This window comes from Phascolarctos cinereus, unplaced genomic scaffold, assembly GCF_003287225.1.
Source record: "Phascolarctos cinereus isolate Bilbo 61053 unplaced genomic scaffold, phaCin_HiC Scaffold_4;HRSCAF=312, whole genome shotgun sequence".
NCBI lineage: Eukaryota > Metazoa > Chordata > Mammalia > Diprotodontia > Phascolarctidae > Phascolarctos > Phascolarctos cinereus.
Window position 1 is genome coordinate 677,915,874 of NW_027555847.1, and position 19,809 is coordinate 677,935,682.

The 19,809-nt window shown below is 48.6% G+C and overlaps 1 protein-coding gene across 7 annotated transcripts in view; it reads right to left on the reverse strand.

Annotated features, from left to right (window-relative positions):
• Positions 1-19,809, reverse strand: part of CRTC1 (CREB regulated transcription coactivator 1) — a 123,800-nt gene that overhangs the window by 23,534 nt on the left and 80,457 nt on the right. For all 7 annotated transcript variants that reach the window (XM_021008931.2, XM_021008928.2, XM_021008932.2 and 4 more), the window contains 6 exons: positions 18,398-18,535; positions 17,265-17,326; positions 15,114-15,208; positions 9,356-9,441; positions 2,382-2,425; positions 1,065-1,285 (listed from right to left, as the gene is read on the reverse strand). In XM_021008931.2, the coding sequence (XP_020864590.1) occupies positions 1,065-1,285; positions 2,382-2,425; positions 9,356-9,441; positions 15,114-15,208; positions 17,265-17,326; positions 18,398-18,535 (646 nt within the window). The remainder of the gene's footprint in view (positions 1-1,064; positions 1,286-2,381; positions 2,426-9,355; positions 9,442-15,113; positions 15,209-17,264; positions 17,327-18,397; positions 18,536-19,809) is intronic.

Consider the following 19,809-nt stretch of genomic DNA (forward strand, 5'->3'; position numbering starts at 1 on the left):
CTCATCACACTGCTGAAGCGGAAGCAGGCATAGTAAGGAGGTGGGGACCACCAGGCCGTTGCAGGCTCTGTCTTTAGGAAAAGAAGCAAGTTCTAGACATATCCAGGCTCCAGTGAGCACACCCTAAAACCCAGGACAGAACTGGAAGGTGCAGCTCAGCCTCCAGTGCCCTGCAACAGGCCCAGCTCTGGACCTTCTCTACGGACCACATCTGGGCCCAATGTGTATGCTCCCAGGTTAAGCTGGTCCCATCCCTCCATCAAGTCACACGATCTTAGGGCAGAAAAGCCACAGAGATCAGCTAATCCGATCCTTCCCTGAAGCAGAAATTCCCTCTACAACAGCTTCCAAATCTGCTTCCCTATAACCATTCCCCCCGCTCCCACCCCATGGATCCCAGGTCTCCAGGGGTGAAGCTGAACAAGTCTGCTCCTTTTTTCACTCAGAAGTCCTTCAAATATGTGAAGACAATAGAATGGCCCTCTAAGGAACCCACTTTCCTGGCACAGACATCCCTGTTCTTCCAGCTGGCCCTCACAGAGCGTGGTTCTGAGCTGCTGCTGCATTCTGACAAGCTTGCTCTGGGCACGCTCCAGCTTGCCAAAATCCCTCTCAAAATGTGGTACCCAGACCTGAACACAACAGTCCAGATGTGAGCTGACCAGAGCACAGGACTGTCATCTCTCTTGTTCTCTAAGAAAGCAACAGAGCAATTCCAGACTTGGAGACTTCTTTGAAAGTTCTGCGAAAATTCAGGGCCAGAGCTCTCTTTCAACAAGCTTCTGGGATGATATATTCACCTGCCTAATGGTCTGTCGTTGCTCCAAGCGAACGAATAACATCTAAACGACTATCTCCAGATGAACATTACATCAAAACGCCCACATCTGTAGAACACCCTTCAACCCTAAAATGGCTGAACTGCATCTACACATGCACACTCAGTGGAATCCCTGCCCCGCCTTCTACCCCCCTCACCGCGCTACCCTACGCCACGGAGTGTCCACACGAGCTGTGCCGTGCACCAGGGTCAGGATCCCCCTCCCTTCATCGAGCGCCCTTACCCTGATTGGCCGTGCCGATGCCCAGGTGGGTCAGGTTGGCTGCCAGATTGCCAGTGCTGTTGGAGCTGCTCAGGGCTGGAAACGTGGACTCCTCCGGATCCAGGGGGGTTGGGAGAGGAGAAGGGAAATGGATATTCGTCAGGTCAGGGAGGGAGCCCCCTGTGTTATGGGTGGCAGGAATTAAGGTTGTAGTGTTTTCCTGGTCAGTGGACGGGAAGATGCTAAACGAGAGGGAGAGACCACACAGAGAACAGCAACAGTGAGCTTTGAGGGGCCGCCTGCCATTGTGCTCTTCTTCCAGGCCCTAACACAAAAGAGAATTTAGAACCACAGAACATTAGGACTCTAGATGTTAGCTCAAGAAGGGCCCTCAGAAGGCGGAATGTCAGAGGGAGCAGAGGCCTTAGGAAGCAGACTCCAACTATTTTAGTCAAAAGCGAGGAAACGAAGCCCAGAGAATGGGAGCGATTTGTCTGAGGTCACAGAGCCCATTACAGCAGAGCTGGGACATCCGAGACCCCAGGCCTCCCGGGCCTCAGCTGAAACAAGGCAGGGCTCACAAAAGAATCAGATCTAAGAACTGATCCCAACACCATTTGATCCACCGCCTCTGGGAGCGTATTTATGCTGTGAGGCCAAAATCAGTCTGTGCTCTTCTCCCCAGGCAGACCTGCAGAGTACCACGATGCGCTTGCTAGTGTCCATCTATACGTCACATTTTTTCAGAGATTTCCTTTTAGCAGTATAGCTTATATTATTAAAACAAAAGCAGCCATCACAGCAGCTACCCAGAAAACCATGGCTGTCTTGAAGCCCTATCTCGACACAGGCAGTCACCCTCTTTTCCCCAGTCCTCTGTGCGGTCAGAGGCAGGGCAAAGGGCAGCAGAGGGGCTGTAGGCACTACTACTCCAGCTGCCCAGGACTGCAGGCTCTGCTTTCAGCCACATTCCCCTTAGGAGTATGGCATCCTGTTCTACTCCATGCAGATTCATCACCTGCTAAGGCTCGCTGCTTTTAAAACTGGCCTCTAAGCAGATGTTGTTTTAAGTGAAGACAAAGTCTGCCCCTCACCAACAGCCCTAAGGTACTGCACTACTGCCTCCCTACCTAACGGCCATGGGTGCCTGGGGTACATGGGTGTGTGTATGAGAGAGAGAGAGAGAGAGAGAGAGAGAGAGAGAGAGAGAGAGGGAGAGAGAGTATGTGTGTGTGTGTGTGTGTGTGTGTGTGTGTGTGTGTGTGTGTGTGTGACATGCACCAGGAGCATGCCCGCATGAGCGCCAAGGACATAAACTGAGACACACCCAAGACTTACTTGATTCCTGGGACTTCACAGGACTTAGGTCTTGATGACCCTGTCTGAAATGAAACACAAGACCACAGTGAAAGCCGGCTCAAGAAGGCTGCACACGCTCCTCAGTGTACCTGGCCTTCTGTACACTTTCAGGTCGCCATGTCCCAGTTAACACCTTTCGAGATCATCCCCTATCATTTTACAGATGAGAAAATTGCAGCCCAGAAAGGAGTAACTTACCCAAGGTCCCCATGCTCATGAGCGTGAGAGAGCAGGACTCAAAGCCAGCTCAGGTTAAAACGATCTATCTGACGCCAAACAAAGCCTGCATTTTCACTCCTCAATCCTGGATATGTGGCCCTGCTTCAGAACATACGGCAGTGTGCAGATCACATCCTCGGGCCCCAACTCTGGCCTCCCCCTAAGGGGGGCACCACAAAGAACTTGTTTGCTTCCCTAAAGCTCCAGAGCCAGGGTCTTTCAGAAATTAGTCAATTCACTGTTTTTAAGCTCTCCTCACTAAATGCTACTAAAATTTGAGCTCTCCCCACTAAAATGCCCAGGAGGCAGTAGATGGTCAGAAAGACTAGGAACTGGCACCTGCCCCTTGCCCAATCATGGGGCAGGGAAGACAATGGCTTAGGAAAACCCTACCTCAGGCTGGAGGCCTTGAAGGAAGGGGGGCATCTTGGATCTCTACATCAGGAAGTCTCTAGGAATAAGGTCACATCATCAGGAAAGAAAGAGTCCTTCTAGGAAGGTGAAATGAGGTTGGTTTGGGGAAGGGCAGGAGCTCCCTAGCAAAAACTTCAAAAGGGCATTTGTGATTACTCCTCCACTATCGCCTAGTGTGGCACAGAGTCGATTTGTGCCCACAGTGAAAAAGAGGGAAGAGGCAGCTGGCAGGGGAATTATGGCACTGTGAGCAGTGGGTGACCTTCAAGTAGTGGGCCTAGCTTGGGGACTTAGAAGTTTGGGCTAAAGGTGACTTAATATAAAAATAGCAGCTGAGGCTTCTACAGAAGCATCCCTCTTGTTTCGCTCTCACAGGAGCCCTGTGAAGGAAAGACCACTCAATTCAAATGAACATTTATTATATGCCTACTTGACACCAGCCACTGGGCTGGCTACTGGAGAGACAGAGATAAGAACAGCCCAGTGCTTGCCCTCAAGGAGCCTACCTTCTACTGGAACGAACAAACTAACATGAACTCCTATAAGTCCATACACAGCATATACAAAGCTCTACCAAGTGAGGAAACATAAGAGGGAGTGAGAAAAGGCCTTGTCGGCAAGAGGCACGTGAGCCGAGGGATTCCAAGAGGGAGAGGGGAGGGAGGGTATTCTAGCATAGGGGACGGCCTGTGCACAGGCCCAGAGGCAGAGATGGGATGTCACTCATAGGAAACATCAAATGGGCCAGTGTGGATGGAATGGAAAGTATGCAAGGGGGAGCAATGTGGAATCAGGCTGGAAATGCAGGCCGCAGACAGACTGTGAAGGGCCTTTGGTGCCTGACAGAGGAGTTTTTAGTTTTTCCTGGAAAACAGGGAGCCATTAAAGCTTCTAGAGCAGAGAAGTGACATGGTTAGAGCGACGCTTTAGGAATAGCAGTTTGGCAGTTGCACAGGAACAGACTGCAGGCTGTATGATGGGGGGGGTCTCTAGCCTAGGGGAGACTTGGTGAGGACTTGGGCCAGGGTGGTGGCCAGAACTGGTAACTGGTAACTGACTGGAAGAGCAAAGAGTCAAAGAAAACTGAGAAGCTAGGTGACTGGGAGGAATTTTGGCATCCTCCACAGAAATAAGCAAATCTGGAAGAGGGCAGCTCCCCTAGGGACATTTTCAGATGTGTCCCAGACATTCAGGACAGCACCTACACTGAAGGAGGGACATGGCCAGTAGTACAGCAAAGGAGGCTGGGAACGAAGATGGGGAGGAGGAGAACCAGGAGCAGGAGGACAGTATACCTAGAAAGGGACTCATCAACAAGTCGAGATGCAGCAGTGAGGAAGAAGGGGGAGAAAAGAGCGCTGGAGTCAAGGGCAGGACATGGTTGGTGACCTGGGAAAACAGCCTTTTCAGGAGAGGAGTAGACTTAGAAGCCAGATTGCAAGGGGCCGAGAAGTGAGTGGGAGGTGAGGAAATGAAGCCACACGTGGAAAAGTCTGAGCACGAAAGAAAGGAAAGATACAGGACAACAGTCTGAGGGGCTGTTTTAGGCTGGGGCAGATATGGGCGTGGCTTTAGCTAGCAGGGAAGGATTCCATAGATAAGAGACACTGAAGTTTGAGAGAGATGAGGGATGAAGGAAGGGGCTGGCTTCTGGAGCAATGGGGAGAGGATGGAAGAAAGTGGCTGGCCTCAGCCAGGAGCGTGGCCACGTCCTCCTCCAGGCCTAAAGCAAAAGAAGAGAGAAGAGGCAGGAGGGAGAGCTCAGAACAGACAGCTTCTATTTTCTTGATAAAGTATGAAGCCAGGTCCTCTGCTGAGAATGAGGGGGTGTTGTAAGGGGCCTGAGAAAAGAAGAGAAGGTTTAGAACAGATACTGTAGGGAGTGTGATGGAGCTGATGAAGGAAGAGTAAAAGGATTGCCCTGCAACAGTGAGGGTCCAGTAGAGGTTCATTTTCATAGAGCACAGATTTAAGAGCAGAAAGGTACCCTAGAAGTCATCTAGTCCAATGCTCTCATCCTTCCTATGAGAAAACTGAAGTCCAGAGACCTAAGTAATGCAGTCCCCTGGCTGATAAGCAGCAGAAGTGGGCCGAGAGCACAGAAGCAAATGTCTGTCTATAGTAGACCACGTCACGCCCTTTGGTTCTGCAGCAAAGGAATAGAAAGGAAAAGGCAGATGGTGGCGGGCAACCGGGACTGCAGTCTAGAAAGGTATGACAGCTACATGGGTAAGGAGGCCAGGGCGTCAAGGGATAGAGGACAGCACAAGATTGAGAGGGCTAATACTGGCAAGGGAGGCCAGGAGAGGGGGGAGGGAGGGAGAGTATGACCGAAAGTCACCCTGAGGACAAAGAGAAGGTTAGGAGGACTGAGGCCGACAGGCAAGTGAGATGGGAGGATCAAGAAAAGCAATTCAGAGTTTACAGAGTATGAGCAGTTATCAGGTGATAATGAAATTGAGGGTATGATAATCTGTGTGTCTGATCAGAGTGAAAGAGAAGGTCATGGAAGCTGAGAGGCTGATGAGCTAGGAGGCAGGGTGTTTGGGGGGGGGGAGCAGAAACATGTATACTGATGTACCCAGGTATAAGGGTTGGAGTGGAGAGGAAGACTGTGTTGAACTCCTTGAAAAAGAAAGCGTTATGTCCCAATGACTTGGGGGCTGACAGATAACAGCAGCTAGGATCTAGAGAGGCTGGGTATCTTTCCCCCTATACCAGGCTGCTTCTCAATGCTGTAAACTACAGCCTGGCTGGTAGTGGCTTAGATCTCTCTGACAAGACTGTCACACTGGGCGGTGATCCCTCCTGGCGTCCAGGGAGGAAGCTGGGGCACTGATGTCTGGCAGAAGAAGCCCTGGGCTCCCAAGCCTCAGAGAAGTGATGCTGGGGCACTTTTGGGAACACTCCTAACTCAGAAACAACTCTCCTCAAAGCAACCAGAAATCCTGTTTCAACTGTGAATAGTTCGAGGGAGAAACCAGTGTCCTCCCCCAAATGCTTGGGGAGATATTCTCATAGGCCAGAGTTGTGTTAATAATAGTTGATTTTGCCGGTACTACTCAAACACCTCAAGCTTTAAAAAAACAAAACACCAAAACCAGCCAGAAATCAACAACAGATTGAATTGATTCCCATAGCAAAGCAAGAACTGCAGCCTGTGTTTTAACATTGGAGCTGAGTATTCTGAGTCTCGACACAGTTGCTCCCCCATGGTCCGTTCCTCAGCCTCCACCCCCACCCCAACACCCCCGAGCCGTCCCTCCCCAGTGCTCTCTGGTGGTACATGCTCCGATCCTTATAAACTAAACATAAGTCAACCTCCAAAGAAAAGAATGGATCAACTATGGCTCCTCTATGATTTAACTGACCCCAGTGTCAGAACTACAGTGCTGATGGTGAGACCCAAGAGGCTGGGGGACACAATGAATGATTTTCAAGGCCAAAAGCTAGTGGATTTGACTGGGAACTGAAATTCACCAAACTGCTCTTCTCTCTCATTTCTCTGTTTTCCTTGCTCTTTTGGGTTGATGTTTTCCTCAAGAAATTGCTCATAAAACAATTTATTAACATATCTGAAGCTCCTCCTAAATGCAGGATCTGTGCTAAGGGATACAGAATAAATACGTCATGATCCCTTCTTCTGCTGGGGGTTGGAGTAGGCATCAATCCATCCACAAGCACTGATGAAGGTCCAACCCTGTTAGGTGCAGAGTTAATTCAGCAGTCTTCAAGAGAAGGCTAACAATAACACCCATACCAAGTTACATACCTCGCCAGATGCCCCACAATCACTTTTCCTTCTCTCTTGTCTTTAATCTTTCCTTAACTGTAAGTTCACTCTCCTCTGCCTACAAACATGTAGACGCCTCACCCATTCTGAAAACTCCTTAAAGCTATGCCATCCCCTATGTCCCTCTACACTCCTTCAGAGACAAAAATCCTAGGAAATGCTGCCAACATTTCGTGTCTCCACTTCCCCTCCTCTGACTAGCTTCTAAATTCTGTAGTCTGGCTTTGGAAGCTGCTCTCTCCAAAGTGCCCAATGACGTCCTAATTGCCAGATGCAATGGCCTGTTCTGAGTCCTCATTCATTCTTTTTGACCTCTACAGCCTTGCAACTGCTGACCAGTCTCTCCTCCTGGATCTTCTCTCTTTTGTGGGTCTTTCTGGGTTCATCTCCTACCTGTCCAAATCTTCCTCACTGCCCTTGGCTGGATAATTATCCACATCCTGCCCTTTAACTGTGGGTGAATACAAAGGCTTGCTCACAGGTCCTTTTCTCTCTTCACACACTCCTCCAGGGACCTCCTCAGCTCTCACCTCTCAGCAGACGACTCCCAGATCTGTATATCTAGCCCTAGGCTCTCTTCTAAGCTCTAGGCCCACATCATCAACTGCTTGTAGGCATTACAAACCGGATGCCCTGTTGGCATCATCAACTCAGCACGTGTCCAACAAGAACTCACTGTCTTCCTCTGCCCCATGCCCTCAAGCTTGTCCAAACTCATCCAAACCTTCTTCTTTTGCGGAGGGTACCATCGTCCTTCTGGTTATCTCAGCCAGCCACCTGAGAGTCACCCTTGATTCTCTGTCCCACATGCCCAATCAGCTGCCGGTTCTCGCTGCCTCTACCACTGCAGCAGTTCTCAGATGAACCTCCTCACCTCACCCCTGGACCATGAGATGAGTCTCCCTGTGGCCTTCCTGTCTCAAGTCTCTCCTCCTTCACAGTCGCATGCCAGCTCCCCCCTGGCAGCCCCGTGACATACTCCTCCAGGCTGGCCACACTGGCCTTCCTTCTGTTCCTCACCTGAGGCCTTCCCTCTCCCGCCTCTCTGCCCTGCTCAGTCTGTCGTCCGGGCCGGGATGTTCTCCCTCCTCACCTGTCTCTGAGAAGCTGTAGCTTCCTTCAAAGTTGAGCTCAAAAACCACCTCTTCCATAAGGCCCTCCTTGATCTCTCTGGCTGCCAATACCTCATCTCCAAATTAGCTTCACTGTTTTGTATTTATTTATTCATTTTGCATATTCTTGTATGCATATTCTTATATGCTTCTTGAGGACAGGGACTAGTCCATTTCTGTCTCTGTATTCCCAGCACCTACTACAGAGCCTGGCACGTGACAGGCTCTCCCTCAGTAAATGCTTGCTGATGGAATAATTGAGCAATTATTTGAATATAGAAGGAATAAAACAATGAGCCCATTTGAGACCAGCAAACTTTACAAACTCTGCTCTTAAAAAGCAGCTAAACTAGTTTGCCCCTAGGCAGGATTCTGTTTGTCCTACTTGGCTCACCCTGGCTTTGCTTTCCTATCAACCTTCTCTCCAAGCGTGCTCACGATGACGTGGGTTATGAACAGCCCTCATGAGCTGGTCCTCCTAAGCAGCTAAGGCCTCCTCCAGCCATTCAGACCCTTCCAAGCAGTTTACCCCGGCTGGAAGCTGCTATGGCCCCTTTCCTCCCCTAGATCCTTGGGAAGGCTGGGCATCAGTACTAGAGACTGTTCGGAACAAAGCTCACACCTGAGAGATGAGGAAACAATCTCCAAGTCTTTATCAGAGCACACCCTGGGCACCCAGCTTGGCCTGGGCCCTGGACCTGACATGCACCACACAACATAACAAGGGGCCGACTTTTCTATAAGGCCTTCTCCTTTTCTTCTGATCCAAATTCTGCCTGTCCTTCAAGGCCTCACTTTCTCCAGGAAGCAGTTCTCAACGACCGCAGCCAACGCTTCTGTCTCCTTCTCTCCCTACATTGGAGCCAGGGAGGCAGGGGGAGGGTGTCCCCTCCAACAGCAGTCCCTGCTATGTAAAATCACTGCAGAGATCTCTTAGGGAACTCCCACTTTATCTCGTGACCCTCTCTACAACATCTCTGACAAGGCACAGTTTAGCTTCTGCGTGCACACCTGCAAAGAGAGGCAACTCATCACTTTGCCGGATAGCGCCCTCCCCTGCTAGACAGCTCTTTCTGCTTCTGAGTCCTTCAGATGTCGGTCTAGTCCTGGGGTCCTGGACCCCTTGGGCGGTAGGTCTGGCGAAGTCTACGGTGCCCTTCTCAGAGCCACGTTTTTAAATGCAGAAAATAAAACACAGAAGGTAACAAAAGGAAACAATACTTACTGAAATAAAGGTGTCTTTTTTTCCCATTCAAGTCCAGGGATCCCCTGAAATTGATGCACAGATCCCTCTGGGGCCCACGGGTCACTCTCCCCAGCAGCATTTCTAGCTTTCCTCTCCCGTGTAGAGGCGACACACTAGGCTTCATGAGAAAGTTCTGTTTCCCAAATCTCAGAATCTCATAAATTCTTACCTTTTTAGAGTCCCACACTTGTTTCGAGAGGTTTTTGTCTGTCTCAGAGGCGGCTTCCTCCATTCCTGGGACTGTCAACAGTAAGACTGGGGTTGAAGGAGTGGGGAGGAGGGGAGAAAAAAAGAAGGAACATGAGACAAAAACTGTTAATAAACTGTCTGGGGGCATTACTTACAAATCTTACCTACAGCAGTAGATATTGTTCTTATTCAGATTATGGATATACTGTAATTACTGAAACAACAGTAACTCCTTTGGGCAAGAAAAAAATTCCACAAAAGGATCTGGTACAAAAACCCCACAGAAACTAATGTGTATCAAAAAAGATGGAAAATATTGAGTCCTTGAGTCTGGGAGATCTGTGTATGTTTTATTTGCTGTTGAGCCCAAGCTAACCCGGGATAGAGGCTGAACATCTGGTAGGCCAGATGTGCTATTTACCTTTAGAACCCTTGGAACTGACCCTGACGCCAGGCAAGTGTGACGAGAAATGGGGTGAGAGTAAAGGGGAAATTCCTACCTCTTGAAATCTGATGTTTGCTACAAGCCTAGCTGCTTCCTTTCATGGATTAGGGGGGAACCCCACTTCCAGCCCCCTCCTACGAGAACCTCCTACTCCTGGCAGGCTGACTCTGTGCATAAACAACAGAAGGAGAGAAGCCTAGACATGGCTTCCGAGGAATGGGACGAAGACTTCTTGGATCCTGGTATCTCAGAAGCAAAGCCCTGAAGCCGCAAGGGGCTGGGCCTGAGAGTCTAAAGACTGAAGGAGGAGCCGGTTTTGGCTCATTCCCAGCTGTGTGACCTTACACAGGTCCCCTAAACTTATCTCATTTATGAAATGAGAAATCTGGATCAAACTGGAAAAGAGGATACAAAACAGAACTAGCCAGTAGCGAAGGGCTATAAGGAGTCCTGTGCACTGATTCACTGCAGATGTCTAGAAAGCAGTGTGGAATTATGGGAAAAAAGTCACCAAATCGTTTACTACTTGGACCTAGCAGTGCCTAAAGGGAAGCATTCATCATAGCACTTTTTGTAATAGGGGGCAGCTAAATGTGCACAGTGGGTAGAGTGCTAGGACTGGAGTCAAAAAGACCTGAGTTCAAATCTAGCCTCAGACACAACTTATTAGCTGTGTGATCCTGGGTAAGTCACTTTACCTCTGTCAGCCTCAGTTTCCTCAAATGTAAAATGTGGGTCATAAATAGGACCAGGGTTATTGCAATGATCAAATGAGATGATTATCTGTAAAGTACTTAGCACCCAATATATAGGAGGTGTTTAATAAACACTTGCTTCCTTCCTTCCTTCTTTCCTTCATAAAACAGGAAACAAAGTGGGGTCCACCAATTTGGGGAATGGCTAAACAAACTGTGGTATATGAATGTAACAAAACAGCATTGTCCTCTAATAAATGATGAAGTGAAAGAATTTAGAGAAACCTAGGAAGGCTTGTATGAACTGCCCAATCTCTCCCTATCTACAGGCTCTTCTGCTCCCAAGTCTTCATTCTCCTGGAAAAAAAAAATCTTCCTGGGGACAGTTAGGTGGATAGAGCACCAGGCCTGGAGTCAGAAGGACCTGAGTTCAAATCCGGCCTCAGACCAGACACCTGCTACTTACTAGCTGTGTGACCCTGGGCTTAACACCAATTGCCTCACCCCCCAAAAAAAATCTTCCCAAAGGCCCATCATCGCCTCAAGCTAACATCCTATAGCCTCCTATATCCTCTACCCCGCCTATAGCCAAACTCACAGAAAAAGCTGTCTGCACTCATTGCCTCTACTTTCCCCTCTTTGCAGTATGACTTCTAAACTCATTTATCAGCGCTCTCTCCAAAGCTTCAGAAATTTTTCCATTTTTAAAAATTCTGTACTTAACACACACCAAGTAAAACCCCAAATGATGCAGAACGGGAGGATCATCCGAGAAGCTTTCTCCAAAGTTCCCAATGGTCCTAACAGGCAAATCCAATGGCCTTCCCAGTCCTCATCCTTCTTGACCCCTCTGCAGCCTACTACTACTGATTCCTTTTTAGATACCGTCTCCAGGTTTTTGCAAAGTGCTCTTGGTTTTCTTCTTACCTGTCTAGTTCTTCTCCGATCATCATCCTCTATACCCCAACCCCTACTGTGGAGGCACCCCAAGGTTCTGTCCTAGGCTCTCTCCTCTTCTCTTTACACCCTCTCACGGTGACCTCATCCAATCGCACAGGGTCAACTGCTGTCTCTACGCTGATGGCCCCAAGCCCTTACCTCTCTTCTAAGCTTCACGGCCACATTACCAAATGCCTGAACATTAAACTGAACATTGCAAACTGGATACACATTAGTTATCTCAAACTCAGCAGGTCCCAGATCACCTCCTACTTCTCCCCAAACCCATACCCGACCCCCCAATTTCTCTTTCCTCTGAAGGATCCACTACTCTCCCAGTCACCAAGATCAGCAACACCAGGGCCATCCTGGACTCCTCCCTCTCCTTTGCCTCGCTGATCCAAGAGTAACTAGAGCTCATCACTTCTCCCCCAACCACATCTTTTTCTTCATTCACCCTGCCGCCACCCTGGTCCAGGTCCTTCTCACTTCCATTGCTGCAGCAGCCTACTGTTGGGTCTGCCTGCCTCAAGTCTCTCCTGCCCCAAACCAGTCTCTATACAGCTGCCAAAGGGATCTCCTAAATCACAGCTCTGATCATTCATTCCACCTTCCCTTTCCAGCCTTATCCCGCTCCCTACAGTCCAGCCACCCAGGCCATTGTGCTGATCCTCACACAGGTCACCCTTGCACAGGCTGGCTGTCCCCCATGCTTGAAATGAGTCCACCCTCACCTCTGCCTCCTTCCAGGCTCAGCCGTGGGCCACCTTCTCCAGGGGGCCTTCCCTAATCCTCCCCCTTGGAACTACCTTGTATTGGGGCATATTCTTGTCTGTGTGTATGTTACACATGTTGTAGGTTTCTGGAGGGCAGGGACTGTTCCACTTAGGACTCCACATTCCTACACCTAGCACAGTTCTACAAGAAGACTTCCCTTTGTCAATCACCTCCAGTTTACCCTGTGCATCTCTTGTCTGCACATCATTGTTTACAGGCTGTCTCCTCCTTATGGCAGGGACTGTCTTTTGCCTTTCTTTGTAGCCCCGGAGCTTAGCACAGTGCCTGGCACACAGCAGGCACTTAATAAATGTTTGCTGACTGACACATGGTAGGAACTGAAGGAGGGGATGGAATATGCATTTAGATAGCACCTACTGTGTGCCAGGCCCTGCACTAAGCATTTTACAAATACGATCTCATTTTATCCCCAATACAATTCTGGGAGGTAGGTGTTATTATTATCTCCTTTAACTGAGGAAAATAAAGGTTGAGCAATTTGCCTAGGGTCACAGAACTAGTAAGGCCAGATCTGAACTCAAGTCCTCTTCACTCCAGGCCCACTGCTCTATCCACTGAACCACCTAGCTGCCTCTAAATCAACAGACGTCAGTTGATAAATTATAATAATAAACATAACAATGTTCAAAAAAAACTGAAATAAAGTTGAACCCTGAATAAATGTGATGATTAATCTTGGTCCCAGAGAACAGATGACAAACGACACCTCCCTCCTTTCAGGAGAGGGGGGAGACTCTGGATAGGGAATACCGCACATACTGTCAGATCTACTCATTGCACTGGATGACTCTGCTTAACTTTTTGAAAAAGTTTGCTTTGCTTTCTTACAAGGAAAAGCCCACAGAGAAGGGAGGAGAAAAGGCAAATCCAGAAATGAATGTGATACAAAAAAAGGATCAATATAACTTCAGAAATATGTGGGGTTGTAATATTTACAATATATAACATATAATACATATTGTAGCTTATTATACATATATATACCAATAATATATACACCTTACAATATTCTGTCTTGTTCTAGGGAAACAAGTCAAAGAAAACTCACTGGTTAACAGCAGATGCCAACATAAAAAAGTAATAACAAGAAAAGGTAATACAACAACAACAATGATAATGCCATAAAAATTTAGCACCTACCAAATATTTCAAAAGACGTGGCCTGGTGGCTAGGATTATACACGAGAAACTCACTGCCTTTCACAGTCTGACCAATAACTACAAACAGAGACCTCAAAAATTCCTGAAGATTATGACCATTAATTCCTACTAGAGCCAGATCACGGTCACAGACTACAGAACTTAAGAAGAAGGATGTTAATAGCTCTCACCATCCCCAATCCTGGGTCTTCAGCTTCCATGGAACAAAGAGCTTTCCCAATAGCAAGAGTGAGAGAGCAGACACAAAAAGACACAAAGCTGCAGGCAAAGGGTGAAGTGCTGTAACACCCCCCAGTCCTCTCCCGCCAGCCTCCGGAGAATAAGCTCATAGCCTGATGTTTTTATTCAACTACGGAAAGCAGGCATTTTAGCCACCTATTCAGAAGCCTGGAAAATACTGAATGGAAAAGAACAATAGCAACCTAGCAATTTATCCCAGGATAGTTTCTAATGGAACCTCCTATGCGAATGAAATAATAATAGTCATAATGATAATGATACTAGTAAGAACAACAGCCATCACCTTCACAAAAATCCTCCTTTGTCTAAATGCAGCCTGAAGCATACTTTTTTTACTTTCTTTATGATTCTTGGCTTTTTTGGTTTGCATTTTCTTTTGCAACACGGCTAATATGGAAATGTTTTGTACGACTGCATGTATATGATCTATGCCAAACTGCTTGCCTTCTCAAGGATAGTGGAGGGAGGAATGGAGAGAATTTAGAACTCAAAATTTTTAAAAATGAATGTAAAAAATGTATTTATGTGTAACTGAGAAAAAAATAAAATTATAATTTAAAAGTAAAGGTAATAAAACATTTAATAACTGTACATAATAAAAATAATTAACAGCTTTCATATGCAAAAAAAATTGCCCTCCTTTGATATCTCATTGTGGTGTATTAATGGGACTATGCTACCAAAGACCAAGCTCTAATAGGTGCCATCGAGCAGGAAAGGCATTGAGTATCAGACCAGAAACAAGCTGCGGATTCTCGAAGGATCACCACAGGTCATTTCAAAGAGGATTAAACCAAACGAATTCCATCTGCTAAGGCAGAGGGGCTGCAATCGGTGCTGGGAGAGGAAACATTCACAAAGACAAGAGCACGGGTCCCTAAACTGCTGAGGACAGTAATAACAAGGTTCACATTTCTAGAGTGTTCCACAATGCACAAAGCACTCTGGTGACAAAAGCCCTATGCCCCCATTTTATAGACAAGGAAACTGCACAGAGGGGACAACGTGACTTGCCTAGGGTCACACATCTAATAACTGTGGCAGCTGGAACTTGAACCTAAGTCTTCTGACCTCGAGCCCACCCAATGTTCTTTTCATTATACCTTCTGCCTTTCCAAAGTACTTATTTGTCTTCCTCATTACAAAATAGTTTATAATAATCTTGTTTCTATAATGAACGCTTCTCTTAAAATTCTCACCCTTTTCTGACACACAGGAATAAAACTACACTAAAAAAATAAAAACTCCCCCAACAGAGTGGGGTTCTTGTTCATGCTTTAATCTGGAAAAATCAACCTATATATTTACACATACATTGTAACTAATAGCAAAGAACGGCAAATGTTTCTTCCTTAATGGCACAACTATCTATCAAACTGCAAGTCCGCCAGGTTTCAGACTAACTAAGCAGGCGGGATTCCTGGGCTTGCGCACGGGGCCCTCTGCTGACTCGCATTTACCTCTTTTCTGCTGGATGTCTTGGGAGCCTCCTGCAAAGGCGTCTTGTTGAGCAGGTGTCATGGTGCTCTGGTGGAGGGCAGAGTCAGAATTGGTCCTGGCAGAAGATGAGACAAGCTGTTAGCTTCCCCAGCTTCAAAGAGGATGAACTAGCAGGGCTCTTGTTTTACTGACCCTCTCCCTTCCCTGCTCTGCCAACCCTAACCCCATCTACGACCCTACTGAACTGAAGTATAAACATCGGGGCCAGATTTCAAGTCCATTCAACACACTCTTCTTAAACTCCTACAACATGCCCAGCCCTGAACTGGGGACACAACAGTCATCGTCCTCCAAAAGATCACATTCTACCATGGAGGAAAAACACATGCAAAATATACAGAGAAAAATTCTTGGAGGAGAGGGCACTAACCCCTGGAAGATTCCGGAAAAGCCACGTATTGGAGGGTGGCACCGGATCGGACACTTGAAGGAAGCTGGAAATGCCAAGAAGCAGAGACAAGGAAGATCTGCACGTCCCACTGCCCATGCACAGGCCCAGAGGCGACAGGCCAGTCTGGCTGCAAAGGGGGCTCTTTCCTGGGCCCTCTTCTCTTCTCCCTGTGGTGATCTCATCAGCTCCCATGGAGTTCATGGGCATCCTGTGCTGATGATCCTCTGATTACTTAGGCAGTCCTAACCTCGCTGCCGAGGTCCAGGTCCACATGTCCAATGGTCTTCTGCACACTGCACCCTGGGACTGACCTCACGATCTTTCCCCCCAGTCCTAAAACTCTCCCCTCTGGAACTTCCCCCTTGCTGCAGAGGGCAGCACTATCCTCCCGGTCCCTCACACTGCTTACACTCTCCCCCTCTCATCAAACAGTGGGCACCTTCTCTGGCATACAGCCCCTTCTCTCCTCTGCCACTGCCATAAGTCCAAAGCAGGCACCTCCTACCTAGACTAGGGCAAGAACTGCTGCTTGGTCCGTCTATCACAAGTCTCTCCCCTCTCTAGGTCATCCTCAACTCGGCTGTCAAGTGAGTCTTCCTAAAGCATAGGTCTGACTATTTTCTTGTCATGTCTGACTCTCCATGACCCTGTAACAGGGTTAAGTGCTTTGCCCAAGCCAAGGTCACACAGCTAGTAAGTTAAGTGTCTTAACCCTGTTTGCCTCAGTTCCTCATCTGTAAATGAGCTGCTTGAATCACTGGCTGGGGCCACTTCCTTTGATGAAGCCCTAAGGAGAGTCTCTCCCAAACCACCATATCTATACCTCTCTATCTTTTTTTTTTTTCCTTTCGGTGAGGCAATTGGGGTCAAGTGACTTGCCCAGGGTCACACAGCTAGTGAGAGTATCCTGTGTCTGAGCCGGATTTGAACTCAGGTTCTCCTGACTCCAGGGCCTGTACTCTATCCACTGTGCTACCTAGCTACCTCTATTTCTCTCTATCTTAAAGCAGACACCAGAACTGGAAGGGGGAGGGGGAAAGAAGGGAATGACTGTCTCTTTCTCACACACATACCCATATACAGAGACACACACACACACTTCTGTGACCCCTTCAGATTTCTCGGTATGGCTAACAATAAGCCTCCTTGTATCTCAATTTTAGCTCAGGGATGACATCACCTCCTGACCAAATGTATAAAATACTTAGAAGATGAAATGACACCAGTAAACACTAGGAAGCAAGTGCAACAGTCTCAGTACAGAAACACCCTGGTGACCAGCCTCAGCGATTAGGATCCGTGTGATGTCGCTCAGTCCTTCCTCCTGGGGACAGGGTGTCAGGGACCACCGCACACTACTTCCCAGAATCATCACCTCATAAGCAGCGTTTCAACAGCCCTCCCAAACGGCAGAGAGGAGGCTGCTCACGGATTCCTCAGAAAAGGCCCAAGGAAACAGGCTCAGAGTCAAGAGCCACCAAAAAGGGGCTTCTGGATGCTCAACAATCAACCAATCAGGCAAAACGAAATAAATGAAGCCTGCACATGCCAGCGCCCACAAATGGCTGCTAGGATGGCGAATCATCAACCTGATAAGAGATCAGGACCAAGAGACTCAGAGCGCGAGCTGTGGAGTCAGTGACTCCCTGAACACACGCTATCACCCTGCTGGGGCCCTGGGCCTGAATCGGACCCTAACACACATATGTTATGCACTAACCTTCTCCAGCTTGTATCTGATGGAGGTGACAGATAGACGGTCCCATATGGACAGCTGTCCACGTGATTTGATGATTTAAGGGGAAAACAACCAAATAGCCCATGCTTAGCGGCAACTCGACCCCCCAGGGATAGCTTTCGCTTTCCCAGTCTGATCCAATATGTTTTCAGCCAAAAGGACAGAAAATCATATCCTCGGCAAGGCAGGCTTAGTCGAGAACGGTGAATTAACAAGAAAAGGCATGAAGTGAAGAGAGTGGACTGAGTAGCGGGCCCCTCCATCCCAAACAGGCTTATACATCCCTTTGTACCCAGCTGGGAAATGGTGGGAGCTGCTGTAACGCGGAGGCATCTTCCTCCCGGCCCTCTCGATTTGGCTCTGTGCCCTTTCTCCCTATCCACCACTACAGTATGTTTTCCCTGGTGGTACAACTCGGTTCCGCCTACCACTCAGCACTCTCCTCCTGTGAACACACACGTGTGGGCTGCTGCCTTTCCAGGCAAGGGGAATGTGGTCATGAAATGTGGGGCCGGAGCAGCGGGGAGTCTGGGTTCAGCTGACTCCTTCCTAAGGGTCTTCACCTCCTCCCCAGTTCTGAACTCAGCCTGCCGGCACCGTCCCCCAGGCAGAAGAGTTCTGTCCCAGCCAGCACTTAGGGCTGCTCCTGACTGGCTGTAAAGCTCCAACAGCTCCAGGAGAAAGAGCTTCTCGTGCCTCAGGTGCAGACGCCCAAACCTCAGACTCTAATGTTGCTCACACTACAGCAAGGATGGGGAGCTCCTGGTCAGGGGAAGCCAACCCAGAAAGAGGGGCAGGGCAAAGAGCTGGTCCCACATCTTCAAGACGAGGTCTGTCCTTGTCACTACTAACTGCCCCCTCTTCTTTGGCTTCAGCTGCTCCTGTGTAAAATGGTTTCTAACAGCCCCTTTGGTACCACTAACCTATGCACTAAGGCCCCTTCCAGCACTGGCATTCTGTGCTCTAAGATTCTTTCACTCTCAAATGTTCCAAGGTTCTTCCAGATTTGATAGTCTATTCTATAGAACAGACTCTCCCAGCCCTTTCATTGTCAGGTTCCACAATGGCACCTTGGCTGGCTGCTTGCCCCCCCAACTCTCCAGGGAAAAGGATATCTGCCGTCCATGTTTATCCACCGACAAAGGGCGCCTGTGAGGAGACCCAAGGCGGTTGCGGTCCCGATATACTCTGTCCACTAGACCATGATGCCGAGTTGTCCGGCTGGTATCCAGGCCCGATGACTGAAAAGGAGTCTGGAAAGGGAGTAGGGGAGAGGAAACAGAGAAAGAGAAACCCATGTGACAGTTACCGGCTACAGAAGCCAGAGAGGAGCAAGACTCCCTCCACCCTGTTTAGCTGAACGAGGGAATTCAATTTTCCTTCACAGTTCCCTTTCTTACCCCCCCCCCATCTCGACCCCAACCCTTTAAAAGCCATGTCCAGCCTCTTTTGGTCTGGATCAAATTCAGGAGATACCCAAAGGGCCCTTGAGCAGAATGCATCCCCAAGCAGAAAGAGGGAAACAGATGAGGTCCAATCTCCTTCCACATCCATCATTTCTTCAACCCTCTAAGGCCCTCAAACCCTTTGAACATACTTGAAATGATAGAAATAGAAGAAATAGAAAGTTGCCCAGGAATCTGCTGAGAGCTGGTGCGTGGAAAAGGATAGGAAAAAAAGGTAGGGCGGGGCAAGGCAGGGCAGGACAGGGCAGGGCTGGGCTGGGCTGGACCGGGTGCAGGAAGCATGCACGGGGCAGCGTGCATCCAGATGGAGCATCCAGATGGAGCCAGCTGTAGAGTGCTACCCTAGGGTTGGCAGCAAGAGGGGCAAAGAGAAATGCAAACGGGGCCCAAATGATTTCAACACCTTCTGCCAGGGTAACTCCTTGGTGAGTCGCTCTCCCTTTTTCTGGCATCTCTCTCTCTGGCCCCAACTTCTCCCTTCTGTCTCCTCTCCCCTCCCCACCCATAACCACGGTATTCTCTTGTCCCTGACAAGGCACAAAACTCTTTGTGCTGTGAGTGGTCAGCTGATATCTGCAGCTCGCAGGCTCTGGGTGAAGTCCAAGGCTCTTCAGAGGAAGTTCAAAGCCTAAATTCCTAAACTGTATATTTTGCTGACGTTTTTCTTTTTGAATGCAGTTGGGCTAAAGGTTGCCCCTCAATCTCTGTCCCCAGTGCCCTACTTCTTTTTTTTCCCCAGCATCCTACTTCCAACTGACCGAGATTAGAGGGTCCTAGATGTCTGTCAGTTGTGCAACCCCTGGCATCTTGCCCCAGGGCTGGGGTCCTGGCAACTGGCAATAGACTCTCAGCCCAGTGAGTTTTTCCAAGCATGGACGTGTGATCTTCTGATGTATCTCCTGGTCACCGTCATAATATCTAGCCAAGGGACATAAGCACACAGTGGCCTCTTCCTCCTCTCCAACTGCTCCTTACTATTAGGTAACATGATGTGTACTTCCTATCGCCATGCCAAGCAAAGACAGCAGAGGAGGCCCTGGTCTCTACCTGGAGATCTGGAA